The 22,869-nt window shown below is 50.5% G+C and overlaps 1 protein-coding gene across 1 annotated transcript in view; it reads left to right on the top strand.

Moving 5' to 3' along the window:
- The first annotated feature begins 326 nt into the window (after nt 1-326).
- Nucleotides 327-22,869, top strand: part of CLMP (CXADR like cell adhesion molecule) — a 101,361-nt gene continuing 78,818 nt past the window's right edge. The window contains 2 exon segments of the mRNA XM_082683729.1: nt 327-712; nt 1,127-1,450. Of these exon segments, the coding sequence (XP_082539855.1) occupies nt 1,420-1,450 (31 nt within the window). The 5' untranslated portion in view covers nt 327-712; nt 1,127-1,419.

Raw genomic sequence — 22,869 nt, 5'->3', positions numbered from 1 at the left:
AGGAAAAGCCACAGCGCCAGGGACATCCAGAGTCTGGGAACCAGAGAGCGCAGGCGACCAGCTTTTCTCAGATATGTGGGCCCCGCAGGAGCCCTGGGCAGTGGAGCCCTGCGCACGGTCACTACTGCTCAAGGGCTGACCCGAGAGTCCCAACCCAGAGTGCACGGAGCCCCCCTTGCCTTGGCCTTAAGTCCCTGGAGGGCCTAGAGGCCAGGTCCCTGGAGCCCCAGAGCGCGGCCCTTCCATGCAGAGGGAATTCCACGCCTTCTGCCTTTTCTCTCGGAAAGGGAGTGATGCATGTTCTGGCCAGCACCTCGCGCAGCGCAGCTCGCTCCAGTGCTTCCTAGCGGACGGGTTCCCCTGAGTTCCGGGCCCCCACTCCCGGGCGGGGGAGGGGGGGCGATGGTGGGGAAGGCTAGCTTAGCTCTGCCCGGGTCTGGATCCGAGGATGGGCTGCCGTAACTCCTGACAGCAGAAGGAGAAAGAGCGGGTGCGAAAGGCCAAGCGAAGGCCCGGCCCACGGTGGCCGGGATGCCAAAACGGGCAGGGAAGCCAGGAGAGCAACAAGCGCACGGCTGCTAGGCTGTCTCCGCTGTCCCCTCCACGCCTGATCGTCCTTCTGGTCAGCCTGTGGTTTCCTGTGACAAAACCAGACAGGGAGCGCAGAGGAGAGGAGAGAAGGAGCGAGGGAAGAAGGGAGAGGAGGGACGAGGTGAGAGAGGGGAGCCCAGAGAGTGTAAATGGGAGAGAAACGGGGAGAGAGAAGAGGGGGGCAGGAAGGAGGGCAGATCCGTGAGAGAAGGCGGGGGGGGGGGGGGGGTAGGAAAAGGAGATGCAGGAGAGAAGTGGAGAGACGGACCAAGTGGGAACCGAGACGGAGAAGCCCGGCAAGGCCTCGGCCCTCCGCCCGTGGCCGCGGTGCCGCGGCTCCTCCGCTCTAGCCGGTGCGGCCCGGCCCCCCTGCCCTCCCGGCCCGCGGGCCGCGAGCTGCGAGGGCGGTCGCGGGCGCAGGCGGGGGCGCGGGGGGAGGGCGAGGGAGGGGCTGCGGGTGGGAGGCGACCATGTGGTTCCAGCTCACTCTCTTTTCCCCCCTCTCTCTTTCTTCACTTCTTTTCTTTCCAAACAGGGAAAAGTGTTCCGCGAAGCGGTAGCGTCTTTCCGCCTGGCCCTTCCCTTCGCGACCCTGGTCCCCGCTCCCGTCCAGGCGAGCGCTGGAAGCCCCTCTGCGCCGGGGGGGTTGCGGGGACCGGGCGCGGGGACGGGGCGCGGGGCGGGCTCCCGCGCCGGCACATGGCCGCAGCCGCCCCGCGCGCACCCCGAGGCGCCGCGCCCAGCTCGTCCAAGGTCCGTCGGCTGCGCCCGGCCGCCCCGGAGCCCTGCAGCGCCTGAGCGGGGAAGCGCCCGCGCCCGGGCATCGGGATGAGCCTCCTCCGCGTCCTCCTCTGGCTAGGTGAGTGCTCGGCAACGCGGGAGACCCGCGGGGCGGCCCCCGCGCACGCCAGCCCCGGGCTCCGAACGCCGGTCCCCGCAGCCCCCGGGGAGAGCGCGCGGCTCGGTGCCCGCTCGGCGCTCCGGAGGCGCACATCTGGCAGCCCAGGCCCGCCCAGTCGGCCATCGAAAATGCCTCACACATCTGGGCCCGGGAGCGGGCTGGGGCCGGGGGTGTTTCCTGGTGGAGTTTGGCCGTGAACCGTCCGATGTGGAGGGTTGGGGGGTGGGGGGCGGGCGGGCGGCTGGTGTTTAGTTTCGGGAGTCTTGCGGGGGGGGGGAGAATTGGGGGAGGGAGGAAGGTTTCTTCAGGAATTTTTGTGCCAGGTTCCTGAGGGTGGGGGGAGTTTTTTGTTTCAAACAGGCGCCTCGAGGGCTCAGATTAGAAACAGATGTGTTGGAGGGGAGGCGCGAGGGAATGGAGGAAGAGACGGAGGAGACGGAAAGGTGGAGGGGGAAAGGCCAGAGCGCAGGCAGGACCGGGAGCAGGGAACACCACCCACGGAGGGCAAGAGGAGGGAGAAGCCGAAGGGGTTGGGAGCTCGGGAGAAAAGAGGAAAACGGGGGATATGAAGCAGAAGCGCAAGACTGAGGGAGATTGAGCAGCGGAGTGTCAGGAAGACAGAAGGAAAATGCGGTGGAATGGAAGGACAGAGAGCAGCAGGCTGGGGCAAAGAGAAGAGCTCTCGGGATGTCCAGCTGGGTGTCACGGGGGGGGGGGGGGGGAGCTCCTGAAAGCCCAGAGGCCCTGGGGCACATTCTCACTTGGGCTGGAAGCAGGCAGGTTTGCAGGACCGGGCAGGACAGTAGCATCAAGGATGTGTGTGGACAAGGATGTGTGTGGACAAGAGCAGGCAGGAAGACCGGTAGCGTCTGAGGGGGCAGGGGCAGGGAAGGCAGGCAGGAGAGTGGAAGAGAAGCCATGATATGCACCAGGGATGTGTGGGGAGCTCCCTGGGGACAGGATGAAAAGTTAGCCAGGGTTCAGAAGACCAAAGAGCCAGTTGGGTGTTGTAGGGTGAACAGGATGCAGGACATCAGACCTCCTGAGAACTAGTCCTGGTTTTGAGCTGACCAGCTGGGTGATCTTGGACAACTCACTACCGGAGGCTTTGGTTTCCTTAGCTCCAAAGCAAGCAAATTAAACGGTTCCTAAATCCCTTGTCGCTCTGACAGCCTGAAACACCAGGGGGTGTGGCTGGGCCTGATGTCTAGAAAACCCCCACACCAAAGTGAAGAAGCCGCCCTGGTGTGGATTTCTAGAGCACGCTCACTTTCTCTCTCATTTTTAAAAAAAAGATTTTATTTATTTATTTGACAGACAGAGATCACAAGTAGGCAGAGAGAGGGAGGGGGAAGCAGGCTCCCCACTGAGCAGAGTCCGATGTGATGCGGGGTCTCCATCCCAGGACCCTGAGATCATGACCTGAGCGGAAGGCAGAGGCTTTAACCCACTGAGCCACCCAGGTGCCCCTCTCTCTCTCCTTTTTGTTTTTACACCTATAACCTGCCACAAGCATGTCCTTCTAGGCCAGCCTCAGGTCGGTAATCACCGAGGTAGAGAAGTAAAAAAAGGTGCATTAGCCTATATGGTTGGCTCAGGTGAGGCAGGTGAGAGGCCAGTACCTTCCAGCTCCTTCAGATACCGGCCAAGTATTGGCAATCCTTCTCCTGTGCACAACTGGCACAGTTGGATGGTACCATTGTCACCCTTACCAGCCTCTGGCCCTAAGCTGTGGATCACCAGATGTTCACTAGGCTCAAACATCAGATCCCCTTTATTTAAAACAGCTGGAATTCTTTAAGTACTTAGGCTGAGCCCTTGATATGAACTGTCTTGTTAACTCATTTACCCTTCACGCCAATCCTATGGGCTACACGCTGTTATTTTCTCTGTTTTACAGCTGAAGAAATCAAGGTGTAAAGAGGTCAGATAACTTGCTCGAGGCTAGCTCGTAATTAACAGAGATGGGATTTGAATGTAGGTTGTTTGCCTTGAGAGAGTGCTCGCTAAACCGCCCTGTCTATACAGCCTTCTGTCACTAGAGAAGGGCTTACCAAAGTTGTTCTTTGCTGTGAAATCCGGTTTAGCCCTCTTCCTGAAGGGTGAGATGTCAGGGTGAACCTGACCTCAAGGAGGGGTCTGGGGGAGGAAGGGTGTGCGGAAGGGATGGAAGACTAAGCTAAGTGTGTTCGAACCCCGGCTCTGTACCAGCCCCAACAGGGCACAGTTGATAGTGGAAAGTGAAAAGTGACATTCGTCCTGCACAGTCATTTGCAATCAAGTGACTGGCCTTGATCACAGTCCTCCTCTTAGTTCATGAGAAAGAGGAACTGACAAGACAGGCATCAAAAGATGTTACTGATTCATGGTCCCTTCTTTACCAAGCGCCGATGATGTGTGAGCATTCCTTTGGTGAGAAAACAATCTGTTGGGCCGATTGTCTCTTTATCATAGAGGTGGCCTCTCATGAGTCCTTTGTGGTTCTGTCCTTATAAAATTAGTGCCAACAGAAGGCCGTGTGAAGGAGAAAAAGTAGACTCCAGACTTCATGTTCTACACAACTGGATGTTTGCCATTCACACCTACTGTTCAGCTTTTGCCACGTCTGTGTTCTTTGTCAGACATACTCAGACTCCTGACATCCCAGTGCAGGTAGAAAGTCAGAGTTGATGAGCTGAAGGGTCCAGACGAGGGACAAGGCAGGAGACCTGATGTGATGCTGGTGATCCAGAGATCCGCCCCTGAGGGGGACCCCTCTATGCCTGTAATTCTTTTGTGGCCAAGAAGCCCCTTAGGGAGTCACTCCGTGGGCTGGATGAACTTTATTTGCTAAGGGCTTTTGAGCCACATATGCCTGCCCTCTAGCAAAGCCAGAAAGAAAACCCCCAGAATTGCCTGAATCCTAAAATTGTCTACTGGTCCCTTAAAGGAATACCTCCAGGACTGCTTAAGATCACTGCTGGCACGATTTCTGGCCTCTTTTTTTTTTTTTCTAGAGAATACGTAGTATTGAAGGGGAGTTGGGAGGGCTAAGAATTCGTAATCCGAGCAAGGGTGGACCAGTGGACTTCATGTTTTCTGGACCTGCCACACCTCTCTAATGTGAATGTACAAGTAATGTTCCAAGCTCCATGGAGGAGAGAGAAGGGATACTTCATGGGCTCCCCCAGCTCCAGCCTCTCCTCTGACCATCCCTCCACCGCCCATGCTCAGGTCCTCATTATTCCGCCTTAAATTCTCACTTGGACTCCCATAATGGCTGCCATATTGGTCTCCTGCCTGAGCTCTCTTCTCCAGCCTCCACACTGGTGGAGGCAGCATGACCTGGTGAGGCAGCTGGTATTAATGCAAACAATTGGGACTTAGGAAACAGGCAAACTTTCTGGGTTCTTGTTCTGACTCTCTTGTCCCTAAAGCAGAGGTAAGGAGATCTTTAATTAAAAAATTCTATAATTCTATGATGTTAGTCCCTTCTTTCAAAAACCTTTGGAAATCTCCATTGCTTATAACACTGAGTACAAACACTTCATTCTCAGGTTAAAGATGTTACACGCGGTGTCAATCACAACTCCTTTCCTCCTACCCCAGGTGGCTCTGCAGGGAATCGGGCTGCTTTCCTGTGCCCTAAACAAGCCCCATGCTTCTTTCTGTTTCTATGCTTTTGTTTATGACAATCCCTCCACCAAAGATGTACTCGTGCTCTCTGCTCCTGCAGATCAAAATTCTGTTCCCCCTCCAGATCTCCTCTCAAAGACCACTTCCTTCATGGACCCATCCACAATTTCCCCCAACCAAGATAGGCTTTCCTTCTTTAGAATCACAGTAGCCTTTCTGTTATGTGCTTTTTTGCGTGATGGTGATCTAAATGCTCATCTCAGGCTCTAGTGAGAGCCTAAGCTCTATGCAGACTGGGTGCTGTCCCATTCAACTATGTTCCCCTTTCGGTACCTTGCAGAGACTCAAAGCTGGGGACCATTTGTTAAGATAATCGGGTTTTTGAAACATCTGGAACACTTAAGTTCAAGAGAGGTGAAAAATAGAGAGGATTATTACTCTGTGGAATGACACAATTGTGTCTTTTTTTTTTTTAAGATTAATTTTTTTATTTGAGAGAGAGCACAAGTGGGAAGGAGAGGGAACCAAAAGCAGACTCTGTGCTGAGCATGGAGCCCGATGCAAGGTTCAATCTCATGACCCTGAGATGTCAACCTGAGCCCAAACCAAGAACTGGAGGCTTAACTGACTGTGCCACTCAGATGCCCCGTGAGGAGCCCAGTTTCAACTGAACTTGCTTTTGGGTTTTCTTGCCCATTAATGCAAATAGGACCAGTACCATTAAAAAAGTTATGCACAGAACATTACATGGACAGGGGCCAGAAAATGTGTTTGTTGCACAAACTTATTTTGTTATTCACAATAAATTTCTTCATTGAAATTTCTGCCAGGGTGGGGAAGGAACTTTATTTCCAAGAAAATGAGTTTGAGGAAGGCTTGATTGCACAGTCCATTGGTCTGTAGTTCAGTGACAGGTCTCAGTAGGATTCCATGCCTTGCCTTCATCTTCCCACATTAATGATGATGGTCATAATAATGATACATTCCCAGTAGGCTCATGTCTTGTCTCATCCTATTTTTGTCTTATACTTAGCTGGGCAGTGTACACATGAGTGGAGTGTATTTCATGAATGTACCTAATGGTAATGAATTAGACAGACATTTTTTAAAAGATGGAGTCAAAGATTGTCAGAACTAGGGCAAAGCTAAGAGACTATCTAAAAATCAAAGGTTCTTAAAATTTAGAATCGCAGACCCCACTGAGAATCTAATGAAAACCACGAAACCACTTCTCAGAAAAAGACACATATACGTTGAACTTTGTCTAGAACTTCTAGGGATTCATTGATCTCCTGATGCCCTTCCTACGCAAGTAATCCTTCATCTAAATGTACTCCCTTTTTTCCTATCCCCTTTTTTATGATGAAGAAGGAACCAAAGTTCAGAGGGACTTGGCTTAAGTTAAATAGCTAGCTTCGTAGAAAGGCCATGACTAGAACCCGAATTCCATAATCTGTCCTTTCACACATTCTTGAAATAGAAAAGGTTTCTCCTTTCTTCTCAGCTCATGTAGTTGAGCTCTAAGATCACAACTGCTCTTCAGATGCACCAGTTAAATGAGCTAAACACTGAATAATTGGCAGTGGTTTTTACATTGAGAAATTGTCCGAAAAATAGGGCAGATGTCTTAACATTTCAATTGAGCCATCCAAAGTGGAAATTTTGGTAACATCTACTGTGCCTTGTAGAATGTTTGGTATATTCAAGAAGAGGGGATTATGCTCAAAGTTTCAAAGAGGGGTGTGTGTGTGTGCGCGCGTGTGCGTAAGGGATAGAATGGTAAACCAGTAGCTCTAGCGCCTTCATAACTTTGCTAGGTTATTCTGGGAAAGTCGTACCCCTCTGAGCCTCAATTTCCTTCTCTGAAAAATGAGATTATTAGACTAAGGTTATCTCTATGTTTCCTGATACCACTAATATTTTCTGATTTTTTTTTTTTTAATGCCAGCTGATGGAGATGTGGTTGTGTTTAGGAACACATGGGTGTGGCCATGACTATCCGATTTTTTTTTCAGGCACTGTCCACTCATGGCAACTGGTTGCATATGATTATAAATTTAGAAGGGTCAGCCCCCTAATGTGAAGAGAGCAGTAGTGGAAGTATTGTTTGCAGCACTGTTAGCCAGGGAGCATCCATTGTTGAAGGTCAGGGTAGGATGATCAGATACCTATGCCCTGGAAGGACAGCAACTGAAATATTCACCCAGAGGACATTATCCTAAGCAGTTACCTACATAACAGGCCCAAACATCGACGCTTGGGTAGATCTCTGTATAGGGGGCCCAATGTGTGAAACTGTTTGTAAGCAAAATTCACCATTTGCTTTTCATTTCCCAGGAGGGACACAGTTCTGAAATCAAGACTTCTGTGTTACCAAGAAGCAGAGTCTTCGTTTATAGGGGGCCAAACGATAAATCCCACAGTGGAAAACTCAGTGAGAACATTTATCCCCTACCCCTTTCCCCTTACCCCATTCAAATGGTTAATCCGATTTGTTTGGGTTAATGACTATTGTTTGCGATTTAGAATTCCTTCATCTATCTTAGAGGGATTACTAGCTCTTCTGGTTAATCAGAAGACTCTTATAGTACTCAAAGTTATTGTGGAGACCTTCCCTTCTGTGGGGTCAGATTCATGAGCTGTTCTTCTTAGCACACAGTCCTGAGATCATGGGTGGTGAAGGTGTCCTATATGTTGCTTTTCTAGTTAAATTCCTTTTTCCACCAGTTTTCACTTCTTTGCCTCCCACCTCTCCCCCCAACAAAAAAGAATGCAGACTATATATATATATATTTTAAAAATCTAGTTATCTGAACTTCCTAACTGTCTGGATTCTGGAAAAATACAAGTTTATTTCCTTTGGCACCATATAGACCAAAGTGGGAAGGAATGCTGATATCAAACAACCTTTATTTTGCTAGTGACAGGCAGCTGGATCGCTGTGTGACTAGCATCAGCCAGAGTCTGGTGGCGATAAGATTGAAGGCTGCTTCGTTTCAGTGGAAAGCCCGGGAGAAAGCCATTTCCTTCCTGGGAAGAGCAGAAGGGGCGGCAGCCATCTTTGGAATGGTTCCCCAGTCAGTGGGGAATATGGCGGGCTTTTCTGCAGTGAGACAGCACCAACCTCAAGACGTGAGGGGGGAGTTCAGGTCAGAAAGGTGACAGGGAGGAGAAAGGAGAGGAGAAGGAGGAAGAGAAAGACATAGAAGTAGAAAAGGCAGAAAAAAAGCTAAGCTAAGCTGCTGGGTTCTTGGTGTTCCCAGAGGAGCTTCTCTGAGCTCATGCATCTTCACGGATGGTGGCACTGCTCCTAAGTCTCCCTTATCCGTGTGCACAATTTCTACTTCATCCACAAACTCTCACAGAAGAGCTGTAGAAGGGGAGCGCCTTGTCTGGTTCAGGCCCCGTCCTAGGCTCCGAAACCCTGTTAACGCGAAGGGCACGGTTTCCACCATCTGAGAACCCAGGCCTCTGGGGGCAACGTAGGCCTGACCAGGGAATTACAGATATATGAAAGTGCTACTAGCATCGAGGAAAGTACCAAGATTTCTAGGCGTCCCAAGGAGGAAGGAACTTAATTATGAGCTGTCTTGTGGAAATAGGGTATTTCTTCTCTGTAGGTCTCCAGGGACCGGCCTGATGTTTCTCTGTCCCTCACAGCACTTTCACGTCTTGAGGTTGGTGCTAAAGAAACAGCGGGTGGGTTGATAGATCACCCCACCTCATCATCAGAAAGGATATTTAAGCAGTGTGTGTCCTTGGCCTTCAGCCAGGTGCTTCCTAGAGGGATTGAACCTCCCAATGTCCTTGCCTTTTGAGAATTATGGTCTCATTCTTCATCACAACCTGCCAGCTATGCAGCTACCTCGACTCCCACATCCCTCAGGGGATGTTAAGAAAAGAAAAAGAGAAAGAAATATATTGATGAATTTGGATCTCTTAATTAAGAATGGTAGTCTGCTCATTCAGGGTTGGAACTGGTGTTTGTTTGCATGGAAAGCAAATGAGATCAAGCCAAGAAGGACTTTTCTGTTCCAAAAGGAATCCGTTGTATCTAACAGAGACTCAGCCCCTGCCATAGTCTTCCTTTTCTTGGTGGCAGGGCGGGGAAATCAAATCTCAGAGGGGGAAATTGCTTTGTGACTTCATTGTTTAAATTTAGGCTTGGGTCTGTCGGGATGGTTCAGACTTGGAGCAATGAGCCTCTATAACCCAGCCTCTGTCACTTCTCATTACTTCCAGTGACAGTTCTATTATTTCCAATCACTCTTCAAGGGAAGAACAGGGGGAGGCAGAGAAGGCTTCCATGTAGACCAACAGGGCAGCAACTTCTCGAAGAGCCGGGCCCTGGGGTCCTCGGAACCCCCACTTCGGGATCGCGTGACCTTCACCTTCTGGCCCCTACTTGTCTCCCCAGTCCCTGCCTCTAATAACGACGTCTTGGGTTTGTCGTGACAGTTAAGTGAGATGACACACGTAAGGAATCTCAGCGCCCTGCTTCGTCCAGAGTGAATAAACGGCTGTGGTCGTGACCGTGAGTGTCCTTGCTGGGAGAGGGTCAGCCTATGGGGGTGGGGACGACGTAGGCATATTCTGCCTGGAGTCAGCGAATGCCGGGTCAGCCAGGCCAGCCTTTCGAGCTTCAGCCACGGCGGCTCCTCCAGCCCGCAGACAAGTTCCTAGATGTCCTTTGGGGAAACGCCGCCAAGCTCTGGGACCCCAGCTGACTGCCTGCAGCTGCTCTGGGAGAGGACTGTTTTGTGTCACTTAGCCCTGGGCAAGAGGTGCCCTTCCACACCCCACGGGGCAGGGTGTCTGTGGGCTGCTGCTGGGATGGCATCTCGCCGTGAGCCCTTCTGCCAGGCTCTGCCCTTGCTGTTGCACACTCTCCGTTGGCTGTGCCTACTCCGGCTGCCCCGGCTGGGCCGACACCGTGGGCCTCATTTCTCCTTTTGGCGTCAGATCATGTTTTACTGAGCATCTGCTATGTCCTCGGCATTGTACGAGGGATTTTCATACAAGTGATTTCTTATATCCTCACCACAGCCTGCGAGGCAGGAATTATCCCCATTTTACAGGTCAGAAAGGTGAGACGTAAGAGGTTAGGTGTTCTGTTGTACGTTCCCTCTGCCTCCTGCTTCAGCACTGGTCTGGGGAAGACGGGGGTGAAGAGACAGACCGGTAGCATCCGTGTCGCAACACACAGACGGGAGGTCGCCTGGGGACCAAGGTGTGCCCACTCTTTGAGGATGTGGCCTGAGAAGGAGGCGTAAGTCCCTGCATTCAACCCCTTTCAGGCAGTCATTTGTCCCGACCAAAATTAGACCGCAGTGCTCCCAACACCCACAGTCAAGACGTGTTGAGTTATATTTCCTTTTTAAATTTGGGAGGACAGGAAAACCTCAAGGTGAGAAGGAAAATGTCTGTTTTTTCCACTGACCTGAACAGCAGAGACTGTGACATCCCTCTTCATTAAACAGGGCGAAGCCGAGTGTCCCAGATTTCTGCAGACCTAGAATTCCCACTCAGAATGATCCCTGGGCCAGGCAGGTAGAGTCTGGGTTTCCGGCGGAGGCCTGCTCTCCATCTGCTTCCCTCTGATGGAGTTCCACCCCCGGGGCTCCTCCAGCCAATGGCCAAGTGCAGCCGGCTCCCCCCTTCCCCTCTCTGCCCTGCAAAGGAGGAGAGGCGGAAACGGGGCCACCTCTCCACAGCCATCCTCTCTGCTCCACTGCCTCTCACTCCCTGTTCCCGGAGACCCGCAGCTTGCCAAGCCCCGAGGCATCCAGCGACAGCCCCTCACATGCCCGCCACCTTAGCCTGACCTTCCCCTCACTCTTTCCCTCTCTCTTTGGGCCCAGCATGTCCTGCTCTCGGATCTGGCACTTAAGGACAGAGAGACATGGAGAGAGAGACATGCAGACAGAGACAGAGACACCTATAGAGAGATGAGACTGAGGGAGAGACAGATGCAGAGACACACACACACTGAGACGGAGAGACGCTGAGAGAAGAACAGAAGGAAAGAGAAACAGAGATACAGAGAGAAAGGTAGAGACAAAAAGAAGACCGAGAACAGATAGAAGACAGAAGAGAGAAACACACAGAGAGAGAGAGGGCAAGCCAGAGACAAACAGGAAGATACAGAGAAGAAGACAGCACAAGTGTGAACTTTGTAAAGCTTATCTTTGGTGTGCACCTCTTTTCCTTTCTGTCCCCCATCCCCCATCTCCCATTTCACACCGACACCCTCTGCCAAGAAGCCCTCCTAAAAGGTTCTGCTCTCGAAGGGTCTAAGCTGTCGTGGGCCGCGCCCCGGGCTCATCAGCACCTCCATGCTGTCGGCCACAAATTTCCCTTTGCCCGGCTGCCTCTTCACCCTTCCCCCACCCCGATCGGCGCCCACCTCGCCTTCAAGACCACAGGCTCCACCGTTGTCCCAGGCCGGGAGCTCGGCTCACCTGTCTGCACTCCCATGGCAGCCCCGTACTCCCACTGCAGTAGCTGCGCACGTCGTGCGGGCGGCTGGGGTTCTCCGTCGATGCTGTGGGATTGCGAGCGGGGACAGGAGTGTACTGTCTGCGATTCCAAGCCCAGTGGCTGACACTCAGCCGATACTTGCAAAGTGGATGAATGAGTGAGCAAACTTAAGGATGAGAAAGTTAATGAATGTAAAATATAAGCTTATAAAAAATAAAAGTGACCTCTTCCTAGGGTTTCTTTAATGAGGATTCTTTTTCATCAAAAAGACCCCAGCAAGGAAAGGGTCATCTGAGGCATGGAACAGAAGATGGTGGGCAATTTGCAGGGAGAGTGGCCTGCCCAGCATACCTCCCACCTCTGGCGGGGCGACCACACTTAGCTGCTCCCTGAAGGGACCTACACCCTCTCCTTGTAAGGAGAGGTCAGGTGGTCCCAGCTCTGTGGTGAGCAGGTCTGTGAGTGGGAGGTGGTGAGACAGCTGGTAGGGGGGCCTGAGGTCATTCAGGCCTTTTACACTTTGGTGATTTATTTTCCATGTACTGTAATAATTTGGAGAACATGTAGCTTTTCCTTCCAGCATCCTCTGAACTTTTAGCTTCATTAGCGGGGAAGGCCAACCCAGCCATGCTGACCGACTCATTCCCTGGCCCTTTGCAGGCCCTCTGGGGGTGAAAGGCTCCTTCCCGCGAACATAGAGTTAAAAGTCTTTGTCTTTCCTTTCTCCTCTGTCTTGGCGGATCGCTACCTAGGGCTCTGTCACTGAGGCAGGAAACACAGAAGAGACACCTGTCAGTAAAGCATTGGTGAGATTTAAAGGTATTTTTCATTTTATTTTATTTTATTTTATTTCCAGGCTTAGTGCTTATGAGTATGTTAGATATATGACAGCATCATGAGGCAGGTATTGTCAGCCTCTCTTTTATAGAAAAGGATCAGAGCAGGGCACCTGGGTGGCTCAGTTGGTTAAGGGTCTGCCTTCAGCTCAGGTCATAATCCGGGGCTCCTGGGATCGAGTCTTTCCTTGGGCTCCCTGCTCAGTGGGGAGCCTGCTTCTCCCTCTGCCTGCTGCTCCCCTTGCTGTGCTCTCTCTCTGATGAATAAGTAAAATCTTAAAAAAAAGAAAAAAGGATCAGAGATGAGGAAATTTTCCCCAGTTAGTAGCAGAACCAGAACAAGAAGCCAGTTCTCCTGGCCCCCAATTCATTGCTCATCCCACTCCTCTGCAGGACCAGGAGCTCCCTCGTGAGTGGCCGCAGCATCCCACGGCACTCAGCGGACCCTTCACTGCCCCCATGTGAAGTCCTCTGTGGCCCTATGGCCACCGCCGCTCCCTGAGCGTGTGTGCGTTCCATGAAAGATTGTTGCCAGCTATGGCTGCTCTCTACTCTGGGAAGCCTTGAGATCTAAGAGGTACAGTGACTGACCATCCTGATTTGTCCAGGACTGAGGGGTTTCTCAGCCACAGAACACTGGATTTTCAGTGCGGAAGCCATGATGGTCCCAAGAAGACTGTTCTGCTGGTCAGCCGTCTTGCTACCTAGAGTGTAGCCCTCAGATGAGTGGCTGTGTCCTCCCAGGGAGCTGGCTGAGACAGGCAGAATCTCAGGCCCCACCCCAGGCCCACTGAACCAGACCGTATGACCTATACAGGATCCCCACAGAACGTAAAAACCTCTAAGGAGCTACAGAGCAGGACCCACGTTGCCTTTGACAGGAATTGAGGAAATGGAAGAGTCCTACCTCAACTATCTGCCCTGGGAAAAGCATGGCCGTAACCTCCCATGATGTGCGTTCACACACACAACTTTGGCTTTATAGCCTGAGGAAGAAAGGAGTCTGGGGTCCCACATGTGGCACAACTGGGTTGAAAGGTTGGAGCGTGTCTTGACTCCCTCATGTATGGGCATGACAGGATTCATGCTCAAGCTTTTCTTCTTCTTCTTCTTTTTTTTTTTTAAAGATTTTATTTATTTATTTGACAGAGATCACAAGTAGGCAGAGAGGCAGGCAGAGAGAGAGAGAGAAGGAAGCCGACTCCCCGCTGAGCAGAGAGCCCAATGCAGGGCTCAATCCCAGGACCCTGAGATCATGACCTGAGCCCAGGGCAGAGGCTTAATCCACTGAGCCACCCAGGCGCCCCTGCTTAAGCTCTTCTGTCCATGAGATGATGATGTTCTTATAAAGGCTGTGAAGGTCCCTGGCTTCGCCTTCGCTCGGACTGGGGAGAGGCCGGCACTGTCAGGAGCAGACAGCACACGCACCAGAGTGCACGCCGCACAGATGGCAACAGGCTCTGCTCCTGGGGCTGGGGACTCCGATACGGGAAATAAAACACAGGGTCACAGCCTAGAACAGGTATGGCAAACAGCAGGCTCTTGGAACTTAGTTACTGAGGGAATAAGGAGGCTGCAAAAGCTGTATTTGGAACTTGCATTGTTATTTGCCTGTTGGGTGCCTGGCTCTTCCTCGCCAGAGTGGAGCCCAGCTTTGCCAACAAGAGCCCATTGAGTCTGTGTTCCAGGAGAGGAGTCTGCCCCCTCCCGCTGTGTCCCAACAGCTTCGCTAGACCTTGGCTTTTCTCAAAGTAAACCTCAGTCCGAGCTACGGTTTAAGTCTGTTACATGATGGTGGTGGCGTGTTATATTCTGGGATCTTTTGTGCTCTTGAACATGACCATCAACCGATAAAATCCCAGGCACTGGGCAAGGGAGGAAAAGACATTCGTCTTTCTGGGCTGGCAGAGCAACCTCACACTCAAAGAAGCATAACCCACATTTGTCAACTTTCTCTCTATTCCAAGTCACACGCCCAGTAGAGGCTCTGAAATAAGGGCAGCCCCGGATGGAGTGACAGCAAGGCCTGGAGATGAATGCGTGCGGTCGTTCAGTTAGAGCTGTTCCCGACAAAGCTGATTTCTGCCACAATATCAATCCCACCGTAAGGCCAGGAAAGCAAACCATTGCTTCTCTTCTAAGAGAGAGAGATGTCTCTGAGCCGGGGTGGTTGGTTGTGTAACAATTCCTTCTTTGTGTGTTGTTTTCCCTGGGATTTCGAAGGGCTTGGTTGTGGGTGGATTTTAAAGAAGATACAGATTTCCATGATGGAGCAACCCTTGTGTGCTTGGTTCTGTGGGTGGAGATGGACCCGTACGTGATCCAAGACCCGACTCATCAAGGTCTGTGGTGGGGGGCGGCAGACTGACAGAGAACAAGAATGTGTACAATGTGAGGTGAATACATCGCGACTTGAAGGCTTTGCTTCTGGGGTCCTTGGGGAGGGGTTTTCGGGGAGGGGGCCGGAGGGCAACAGGCAGAGCCTGGGCAGAGGAGGATGGAGCGGGGGAAGGACATGTGATGGGGGGGCAGAGACCCACATAAAATAATTGTTCTGTCTGACTCTGGAAATAACACACATTCTTAGTTTACAGTCCAGTTTGGGGGGCCTTCCTTGGGTGGTGCTGAGAAGTAACCTTGAGCAGCCTGCCCTCTGGGCCTCGGTTCTCACCCTGCAAGGGGGGAGGTTTCTGGGTCCTTCCTGCTCTGCAGATGGAGGTCTCTGTGGCATTCCTATGTGGGAGGCTGAAGCCCCAAGCGATTCCTGGTGTTCTCACCTGCATCCTTCAGCCCTGAAACCCCCAGGCTCCCTGCTGCTGCTCTGGCTGGGCCCCTGCTGCTTTCCCTTGCACTAGAATGGACCCCACACATCTGACCCTGCCCAGGCCTCCGTCCCCAAGCTGCCAAAGTTGCTGCAGGCTCAAGGTCTTTGCATTTGTTCTTCCCTCCCCCAGATATGCACTTTCCCCTGATTTTTGCAAGGCTTGCTCCTCGCCTTCCAGGTTTCAGGGCAAATACTGCCCCAGTGAGGCCTTTCCTGAACCCCACCCACTTTCCCTGTTCTAAACAGAGCTCTGCTGCTCACTCCCACATTATCCTGTTGTATTTTCTCCCTCATGTTCATCACAGTCCAATTCCCTTTTCACCTCCATTCATGCACTTGCCTTTTGTTCGTTTCTGCAAGAGTCTGGGCTTTGCCTTTGTTGTTAACTTCTGTATCCTCCGTGCTGAGAGCAGAGCTAGATGCTCAGTACCGGTGTGACAGACAGACACGTGTGCCCTTTCCTGTACAGCATGCCTAGCAATGGAGAAAGTTTATAGATGCCAGAAGTCATTTATGAGCTCCCATTATGTGCAAAGATCATCGTATACGTTAGTGCATTTAATCCTCGCAGCCACTCACTGACTAGGTACCATCCGATCACATTTTTTTTTTTTTTAAGATTTTATTTATTTATTTGACAGAGAGAGATCACAAGTAGGCAGAGAGGCAGACAGAGAGAGAGGAGGAAGCAGGCTCCCTGCCGAGGAGAGACCAGTGTGGAGCTCCACCCCAGGACCCTGGGATCATGACCTGAGCCGAAAGCAGAGGTTTAACCCAATGAGCCACCCAGGGGCCCCCATCAGGATCCCACTTTACAGAGGAGAACATGGGACCCTACAGGGGTTAATTAATCTGCTGGACTAAGGAGCCTTGAAGTTAGGATCTGGCCCCCGGCAGTTTGACTATAATGCTGATGCCATAAATTAAGTATTATTCAAGTCCTCCAAGCCAGTGTTTCTCGGACTTCCAGGTGCTTATGAATCACTTGGGGATCTTGTTAAAATGCAGCTTTGCTTTAGTAGATCTGGTGATGGGGCGGGGGGAGTGGTGGGCTCAGATTCTATTTCCTGGTTCCCAGCCAGCGCTGCTGGTCCATGGAAAATACTGCTCAGGAAGGAAGGGAGAGATGGAGGGAGAGAAACGGAGGCTTACAGAGGTTAGGCGGCTCTCCTTAGATCATATGGGTAGTTGATAGCAGAGCTGGGACTCGAGCCCAGTGTCCCTGCTGCTAGCCCCAGGCTCGTCCAGCAGCTCACCAGCCGCAGGGATCTGGAAGCGTGTCCACATCTTCAAAGACTGGTTTTCAGGAATAGAGCCGCCTGAGTTAGAGATCGCAGAGAGCATGCATGACGCTGGCCGCTGCCCCAGTGATCACGGCCAGCTTAGTTGCTGCTGGCCTTCCCGTGACGGACCGTGACAGTTCTTGCTTTGAGAGACAACAGTGGCTCCCCCAGAATCTCCAAACCGCCTCCTAACACACTCAGCCTTGAGGTGTGAGCTGCAGCACACCCACGACCCCTCACTCTGCCCCACGGGGAAAGAGTGCCCTTCGCACCCGTTTACTGTATTTCCTCTGGCTGCTACAGGGTTTGCCATAAGAGTCACTTTTAGAAGGAACATCAGCTCCTTTGTGTGGCCTCCCTTCCTCCCTCCTTTCCTCCTGATGCACAGGATTCCATGAAAACCTGTTGAAAACTTTTATATCTGTCTGCTCCAGCTTCCACCCAACAGAAATTCCTTTCTGGAAGATGAGCCACTGTCCTTCACCGGAGCAAACACCACGAAGCTTGGTATGCAGAAATGCTTCCACTCTGAGATCGCACTTAGCAGGGGAAGGACTTTCTCCTCTGAGCTGGAGGCAGCCTTCCTGGAAACTGCCCCCAACCGAGGCTACAGAGATTAACAGCGGCCACAATGGCCTTGAAGTCAGGGGCCCTTCACTTTGTAAAGTGATGCTATAAAAGCGTTCATCTGCGATGGGCACGGTGCTGGACATTTTCCTATACGTGTCACCTCACGCACAACGCACAACCACACCCTGAAGTACGTAGTAGCAACCCCCACTTTATAAATACAGAAACCGTGGGGAAGCCTGGATGACTCAGTGGGTTAAGCGTCTACCTTCGGCTCAGGTCACCATCCCGGAGTCCTGGGATCGAGTCCCGCCTCGGGCTCCTTGCTCAGTGGGGAGGCTGCTTCTCTCCCTCCCTCTGCCTGTCTTTCCCCTTGCTTGTGCTCCCTCTCTCTCTTTCTGTCAAATAAATAAGTAAAATTGAAAAAAAAAAAAACCCAAAAACCCAAAACCAAATACAGAAACTGCAGCTCAGAGGAAGAGGTTTAAGTGACTGTCCCAAGACACACAGCCAATAAGCCACAGAGGCAGTTTCCTTTCTCCTGCATCACAGCCATATGTCTTCCTCCTACCCCAAAGCCCTGTGTGCAGCGGAAGACGGTCTTTTCATATATGCTTCTGCCCCTGCTCTGGTCTTCCTGAAACAAACCCTCCAGTCTCCTTGAACTGTTCCCCCTAGTTATCATAATAGCAGGGCTAACCATCATTAATGGAAGTCGTGACACATGCCAGGAACCCAATATGTAGACTGAATTAATCTCCATAAGAGCTCTAAGATCTCTCCATTTTATTGATGTACGAGATGATGAAATCGGAGAAGTGATTTGTTCAATGTCACTCAATTACTAAGTGACAGCCAGCTAGGATTGGAGCCTGGGTCCCCTCGGCTGTGAAAATGATGGAGGAAAAAGGCTGGGGTGAAGGGAAGGAATGAGGACAGTGGGAATCCGAGTAGGAAATGACGCGAATTTGGCTGTTCTCCCATCGTAACTATCTGTATTGTACTGGCACGCTTGGCCTCCCCCACAGACTAAGCATTAAACAGCACCCTTCAGGGAAGCCCTATCAGGCCAGAGAGTAGGGTCTGGAGTTACTGAGGGCGTTGTTCTAGGGAGGGTTTTTTTTTTTTTTTTTTTTTAAGATTTTATTTACTTATTTGAGAGGGAAAGAGAGAACAGGGAGGGACAGAGGGAGAGGGAGAATCTCAAGCCGACTCCACGCTGAGTTCAGAGCCTGACACGGGCCTTGATCCCACAACCCTGAGATCATGACCCAAGCCGAAATCAAGAGTCAGACAGTCAACCGACTGAGCCACCCAGGCAACCCCTCTGTGGAGGTCACTTGACACGAACCCTAAGTACTTAAAAAACCCCAACCTCAATTATTGAGATACACTGAATGTACAATAAATGGCTCATATTTACAGTCTATAGTTTGTTACATCTTGGCTTATGTATATGCCCATGAAACCATCACCGTAATCAAGATGTTTTAAATATATGTCATAAATCCAAAAGGATGGCAGCCCTAGGAATGAATTTTTGAGGTTCTGATCTTCATGGGATGGGGCAGTAGATGAAAGCCATTTCAGACATCCTAGAGCAAGCCTCTGTCTTTGCATTCAGAGCCCTTCCCTGGAAATCACTCCTTTGGGGGTGTTTTACTCCCTTCAATGCAGTGTGTATTGGGGGTGGGGGTTCAGGGGGCAAGGACAAGATGAAAACCCATCTGCAATCCCTACGAAGCCTTGGGGAAGGTATAGACCCAGCTGGTCCAGACCCTTCAGCCTCCTAGACCTCCATGCCACCTTGTAGTTTTCTGGTTTATCTTTGATCCAGAGCCCATATTTCCAACCCTGTTTGGCTTCTCTAGATTCCCGTGAACCTTCCATTTGGGTTCAAGCAAAAATTCACCATGAAGTTCTTGAGGCTGAAAAATTTATTAAAATGAAACCGGTGGCTCAGGCCTTACATTTCAGGGTTCTCAATTCAGCAGAAATGAGATGACCCACCAGAACCTCCAAGATGAGACCTAGAAGACAGGAGCCGCAGGGTCATGGTCCACCTCCCATCTTCCCTGCCCTTGTCCTTGCCTCCTGAACCATCATCCCCAATACACACTGCATCAAAGGAGCAAATCCCCCAAAGTTGTGAGGATTTCCAGGGAGGGGTTCTGGAGGCCAAGACAGAGAATGGCTGAAATGGCTTGAATACTATCTGTACCCCAAGATTGTCCTTATTCCCCCCAGTTGAAGTAATCTCTGTCTGCTCTAGACTGCCATGAACTTTCCATTTTGTCCGTAAGCACCTTCTACCCTTTGAAATATAGTTGTTCATACACGTCTTCTTTCACTGTAAGATCTCTGAAGGCACAATCCTGGTTTGTTCCATCTTTGTGTCCCCTGCTGTGTCTCACCTATGGTACACAGCCCTACTTCTCAAACAAATGATCCACCTGTCCTAAACTCTGGGCACAGCTGTGTGTATGTTATACTAGATGTCACACGTGAAATAGTACACGAAATTTTGGTGATTCTCACTTGTGCAATATAAATAGGGCCACGGAGGTACGTGCACGGTCTTCTTTACATGCTCTGTTAATTCTAAGCAAAGGTGAGGCTTGGCTTGATGGGCTTGGCTTATAGAGAGAAAGCATTCGCTGTCACTGGGGAGGTAATCTCTCAAGGGAGACATAGGTCCTGCCTCCAGTGGTTCCAGCAGGTGCAAATGAGTCAGAGGAACAGGTAGTAGGAGGGAAGGCAGTAGTTTGGAGCAATGGGATATAGGTCTCAGCAGCTGGGGTCCCGTTTGCTCAGTCTCAATTCTACAGAGCTGTGGAGCTCATGGGTCACCAGTCTAACTCCTTGTCCAGAGATATCCATCCCTTGTAGACAGATGTGGAAAGGGGTTAAGTGTCCTTCATGCCACTTGAAAAGGAATTCATTGGTAGGTAGGACAAAACGTGATTTGAAAGTATAGACATGCCTAAATCAGTGTTTCTTGGACTTTTAGATTTCAGGGACCAAAATTTATTTTAAATTTGAGCATGACATCGGGGTCCCCTTTTCAAATATGGCTGACTAAAGATATGAAACAAAAATACGAAACATCCTTTTAAAAATTGTTCCTAAAAAGAAATGGCATTTCAACAACAACAACAAGAAAAACAGAAAGACAAAATGACAGCCATACAAGAACGACTCTGTCTACAACTAACGTGTCCCGAGTGCTAACTATATGCTAGGTGCCATTCTAAGTATTTTGCTGTTATTTTCGTCTTACACCATACATATTGCATCATTTATATTTTTTCTTCCCTATGAAGCCCTGAACGTTTCATCAGGGGCCCATGGTACTTGTTTATACCCTAGATTTAAAAAAAAAAAAAATCACCAGAAGAGGGGCTTCCGGCTGGCTCAGTCAGAGCTGTGTACGACTCTTGATCTCAGAGTCACGGTTCAAGCCCCACATTGGGTACAGAGATTACTTAAATAAATTAATTTTTTTTAAAAAAGGAAAACAGTTGAGAAAACTTCTTGAGACAACTCAACAGTCATAGGAGTCAAAACTGTGAACTTGAAAGTTTGTGCCTGATGCAGAGGCTGGAACAGGGGTCCTTCAGAGCCACTCTTGAAGAAGGATCCAGATGAGAAACACCTTGCTCAGAAGTTTCTTTGCTATGTGGGACCCATTGAGTTCTGGTTCCTTTTGCCACGGAGGCTCACAAGCTTTCAGCCTTTATCAACAAATGCAACGGCCCAAGTAAATCACGGTTCAGCCAAAGCTAAAGTGCTTCCAGCTACATTTGTGGGTCATGAAAGATGGAGGAAATGCTAACACTTTTGCAAGATAGAGCCTCCCCCCTCACCCCCCCTTTTCCTGCCTGAACTTTCAAAATCTTAATATCCCACTATCATGTTTCACAACGAACACAAACCAGATGGCTTAGGCCAGGGGAAGGAATGCTGGATTGAGTAACAGGGTATGAATTAAATAACCCTGAACAACGATTAAAAAAAGAAGAAGAAAAAGAAAAGAAACCAACCCTAAGTGCTTTCCTAATTTCTAGATTAAAGGAAAGCCTGAAACAGAAGAAGAATATAAACCACGTTAGGATTCCGCCCCTAGACAGAACGGCCTTCTTCAGAAAATGAATAGACCAGCGAGGTCATCCACGGCAGAATCTCCCCAGAGACCGAACACATGTCCACAAGAAGGGAGCAGATGGGAGACTCTGGTATTTATTTTTCCAAAGCTTGATAGATCAGCTCCAGGAGACCCAGTGTCAGGCCTAGAGGAGAAATAGTACATTTCATAGCCCCTTAGTATCCAGGTGGGAGAAGTGCCAGATTCCAGATAGAATGGGATTTAAGTCCGGAAGAACTTTGCTTGTGCTGCCCATTTCTCTGGACCATCTTGTTTCCCTCAATAGGAAAGGAGACCATAGTTGGAACTCCCTATTACACGTGGAAAAAATGTTCAAACTCCTTCCTATTCCCAAAGAGCTGGATTTGGAGGGCAGTAAGAGGAAGCATCGAAAGTAGGTATAAGAAGAGCTTCCTCTGGAGGTAAGACCTGGTCTCTCCATCCAGTAGACAGCTTAAGACTCCTAGAGCTTTAGACTCTAGAGCTGGAATTTTAAAAATCAGTGCGGAGATGGGAGGCCTTTGGAGAACTCCATTTTTCTATCGACTGTGTCACTTATCGGGGCCCAATGAGGACACAACTCCCATCTCACGGAGGAGGAAGGCAGGGCTCTCAGAGACAGAGAAACTTGGCCTAAGTCACAACCCTGTGTATATCTTGTTGCAAAGCCTGTGCTCTTTTCCCTAACCACACCAGCTCTGGAGATGAGCTCATATACATTAAAATGTTTGTAGCGAGCCAGGCCCTGTGCAGTCATTCCCTTGTGGGTATTAGGCCCAGACTTCCATCTGGTGTGCACAGAGATGTGCCAGCTCACATCTGCATGTGTCCCTGGATATATTCATGTAAGACTGCTTTACGAACGTAAGCAAGTCTGTGGTCTGACTAGCATAAGAACACTTCAGCAATAACAGGACAGAACCAGGGAGTCTCCCAGAAATCCAGGCTATGCCGTGGCTGCAGCCGTAGGAAAAGCCGTCCTTTCCAGGGACAGTTGCTTGTGCCCTGACTCACGCCAGCGCCGATCTTTCGAGCATGGGTGACACGTGGCTCGCTTTGGAACAATCCTGCACCTGCCATCCTAGCCCAGAAGTGAGTTCTTTCTAAGAGGTTCCGGCAAACCATATCTGCTTTTACTGATCAACTCTGGGGAATCCGGGAAAAGGGAGTGTTGGCTTGGAGGAAATGAGAAAGAGGAGAGAGGGGCTTCAGGTCTGTGCCCAGGGATTCAAGGGGTCACATGTTCTGCCCCCTGGAAAGGTGACATCAAAATGATGAAGAGGAAGACTGTGGCCCTTTTGGTTTGTCCCTCGGGAAGGCTCATCCGCGATTAGCGGAGGCTCGATCAGCACAAACCATTTTTTTTTTTTAAGATTTTATTTATTTAACAGACAGAGATCACAGGTAGGCAGAGAGGCAGGCAGAGAGAGAGGAGGAAGCGGGCTCCCTGCCCAGCAGAGAGCCCGATGTGGGGCTCGATCCCAGGACCCTGGGATCATGACCAGAGCCAAAGGCAGAGGCTTTAACCCACTGAGCCACCCAGGCGCCCAGCACAAACCATTTTAAAGAATAGTTTAGAGGGGCGCCTGGGTGGCTCCATTGGTTAAGGATCAGACTCTGGATTT

The sequence above is a fragment of the Mustela nivalis genome (assembly GCF_964662115.1).
Source record: "Mustela nivalis genome assembly, chromosome: 9".
Taxonomy (NCBI): Eukaryota; Metazoa; Chordata; class Mammalia; order Carnivora; family Mustelidae; genus Mustela; species Mustela nivalis.
This window is presented reverse-complemented; position numbering and strand designations above follow the sequence as displayed.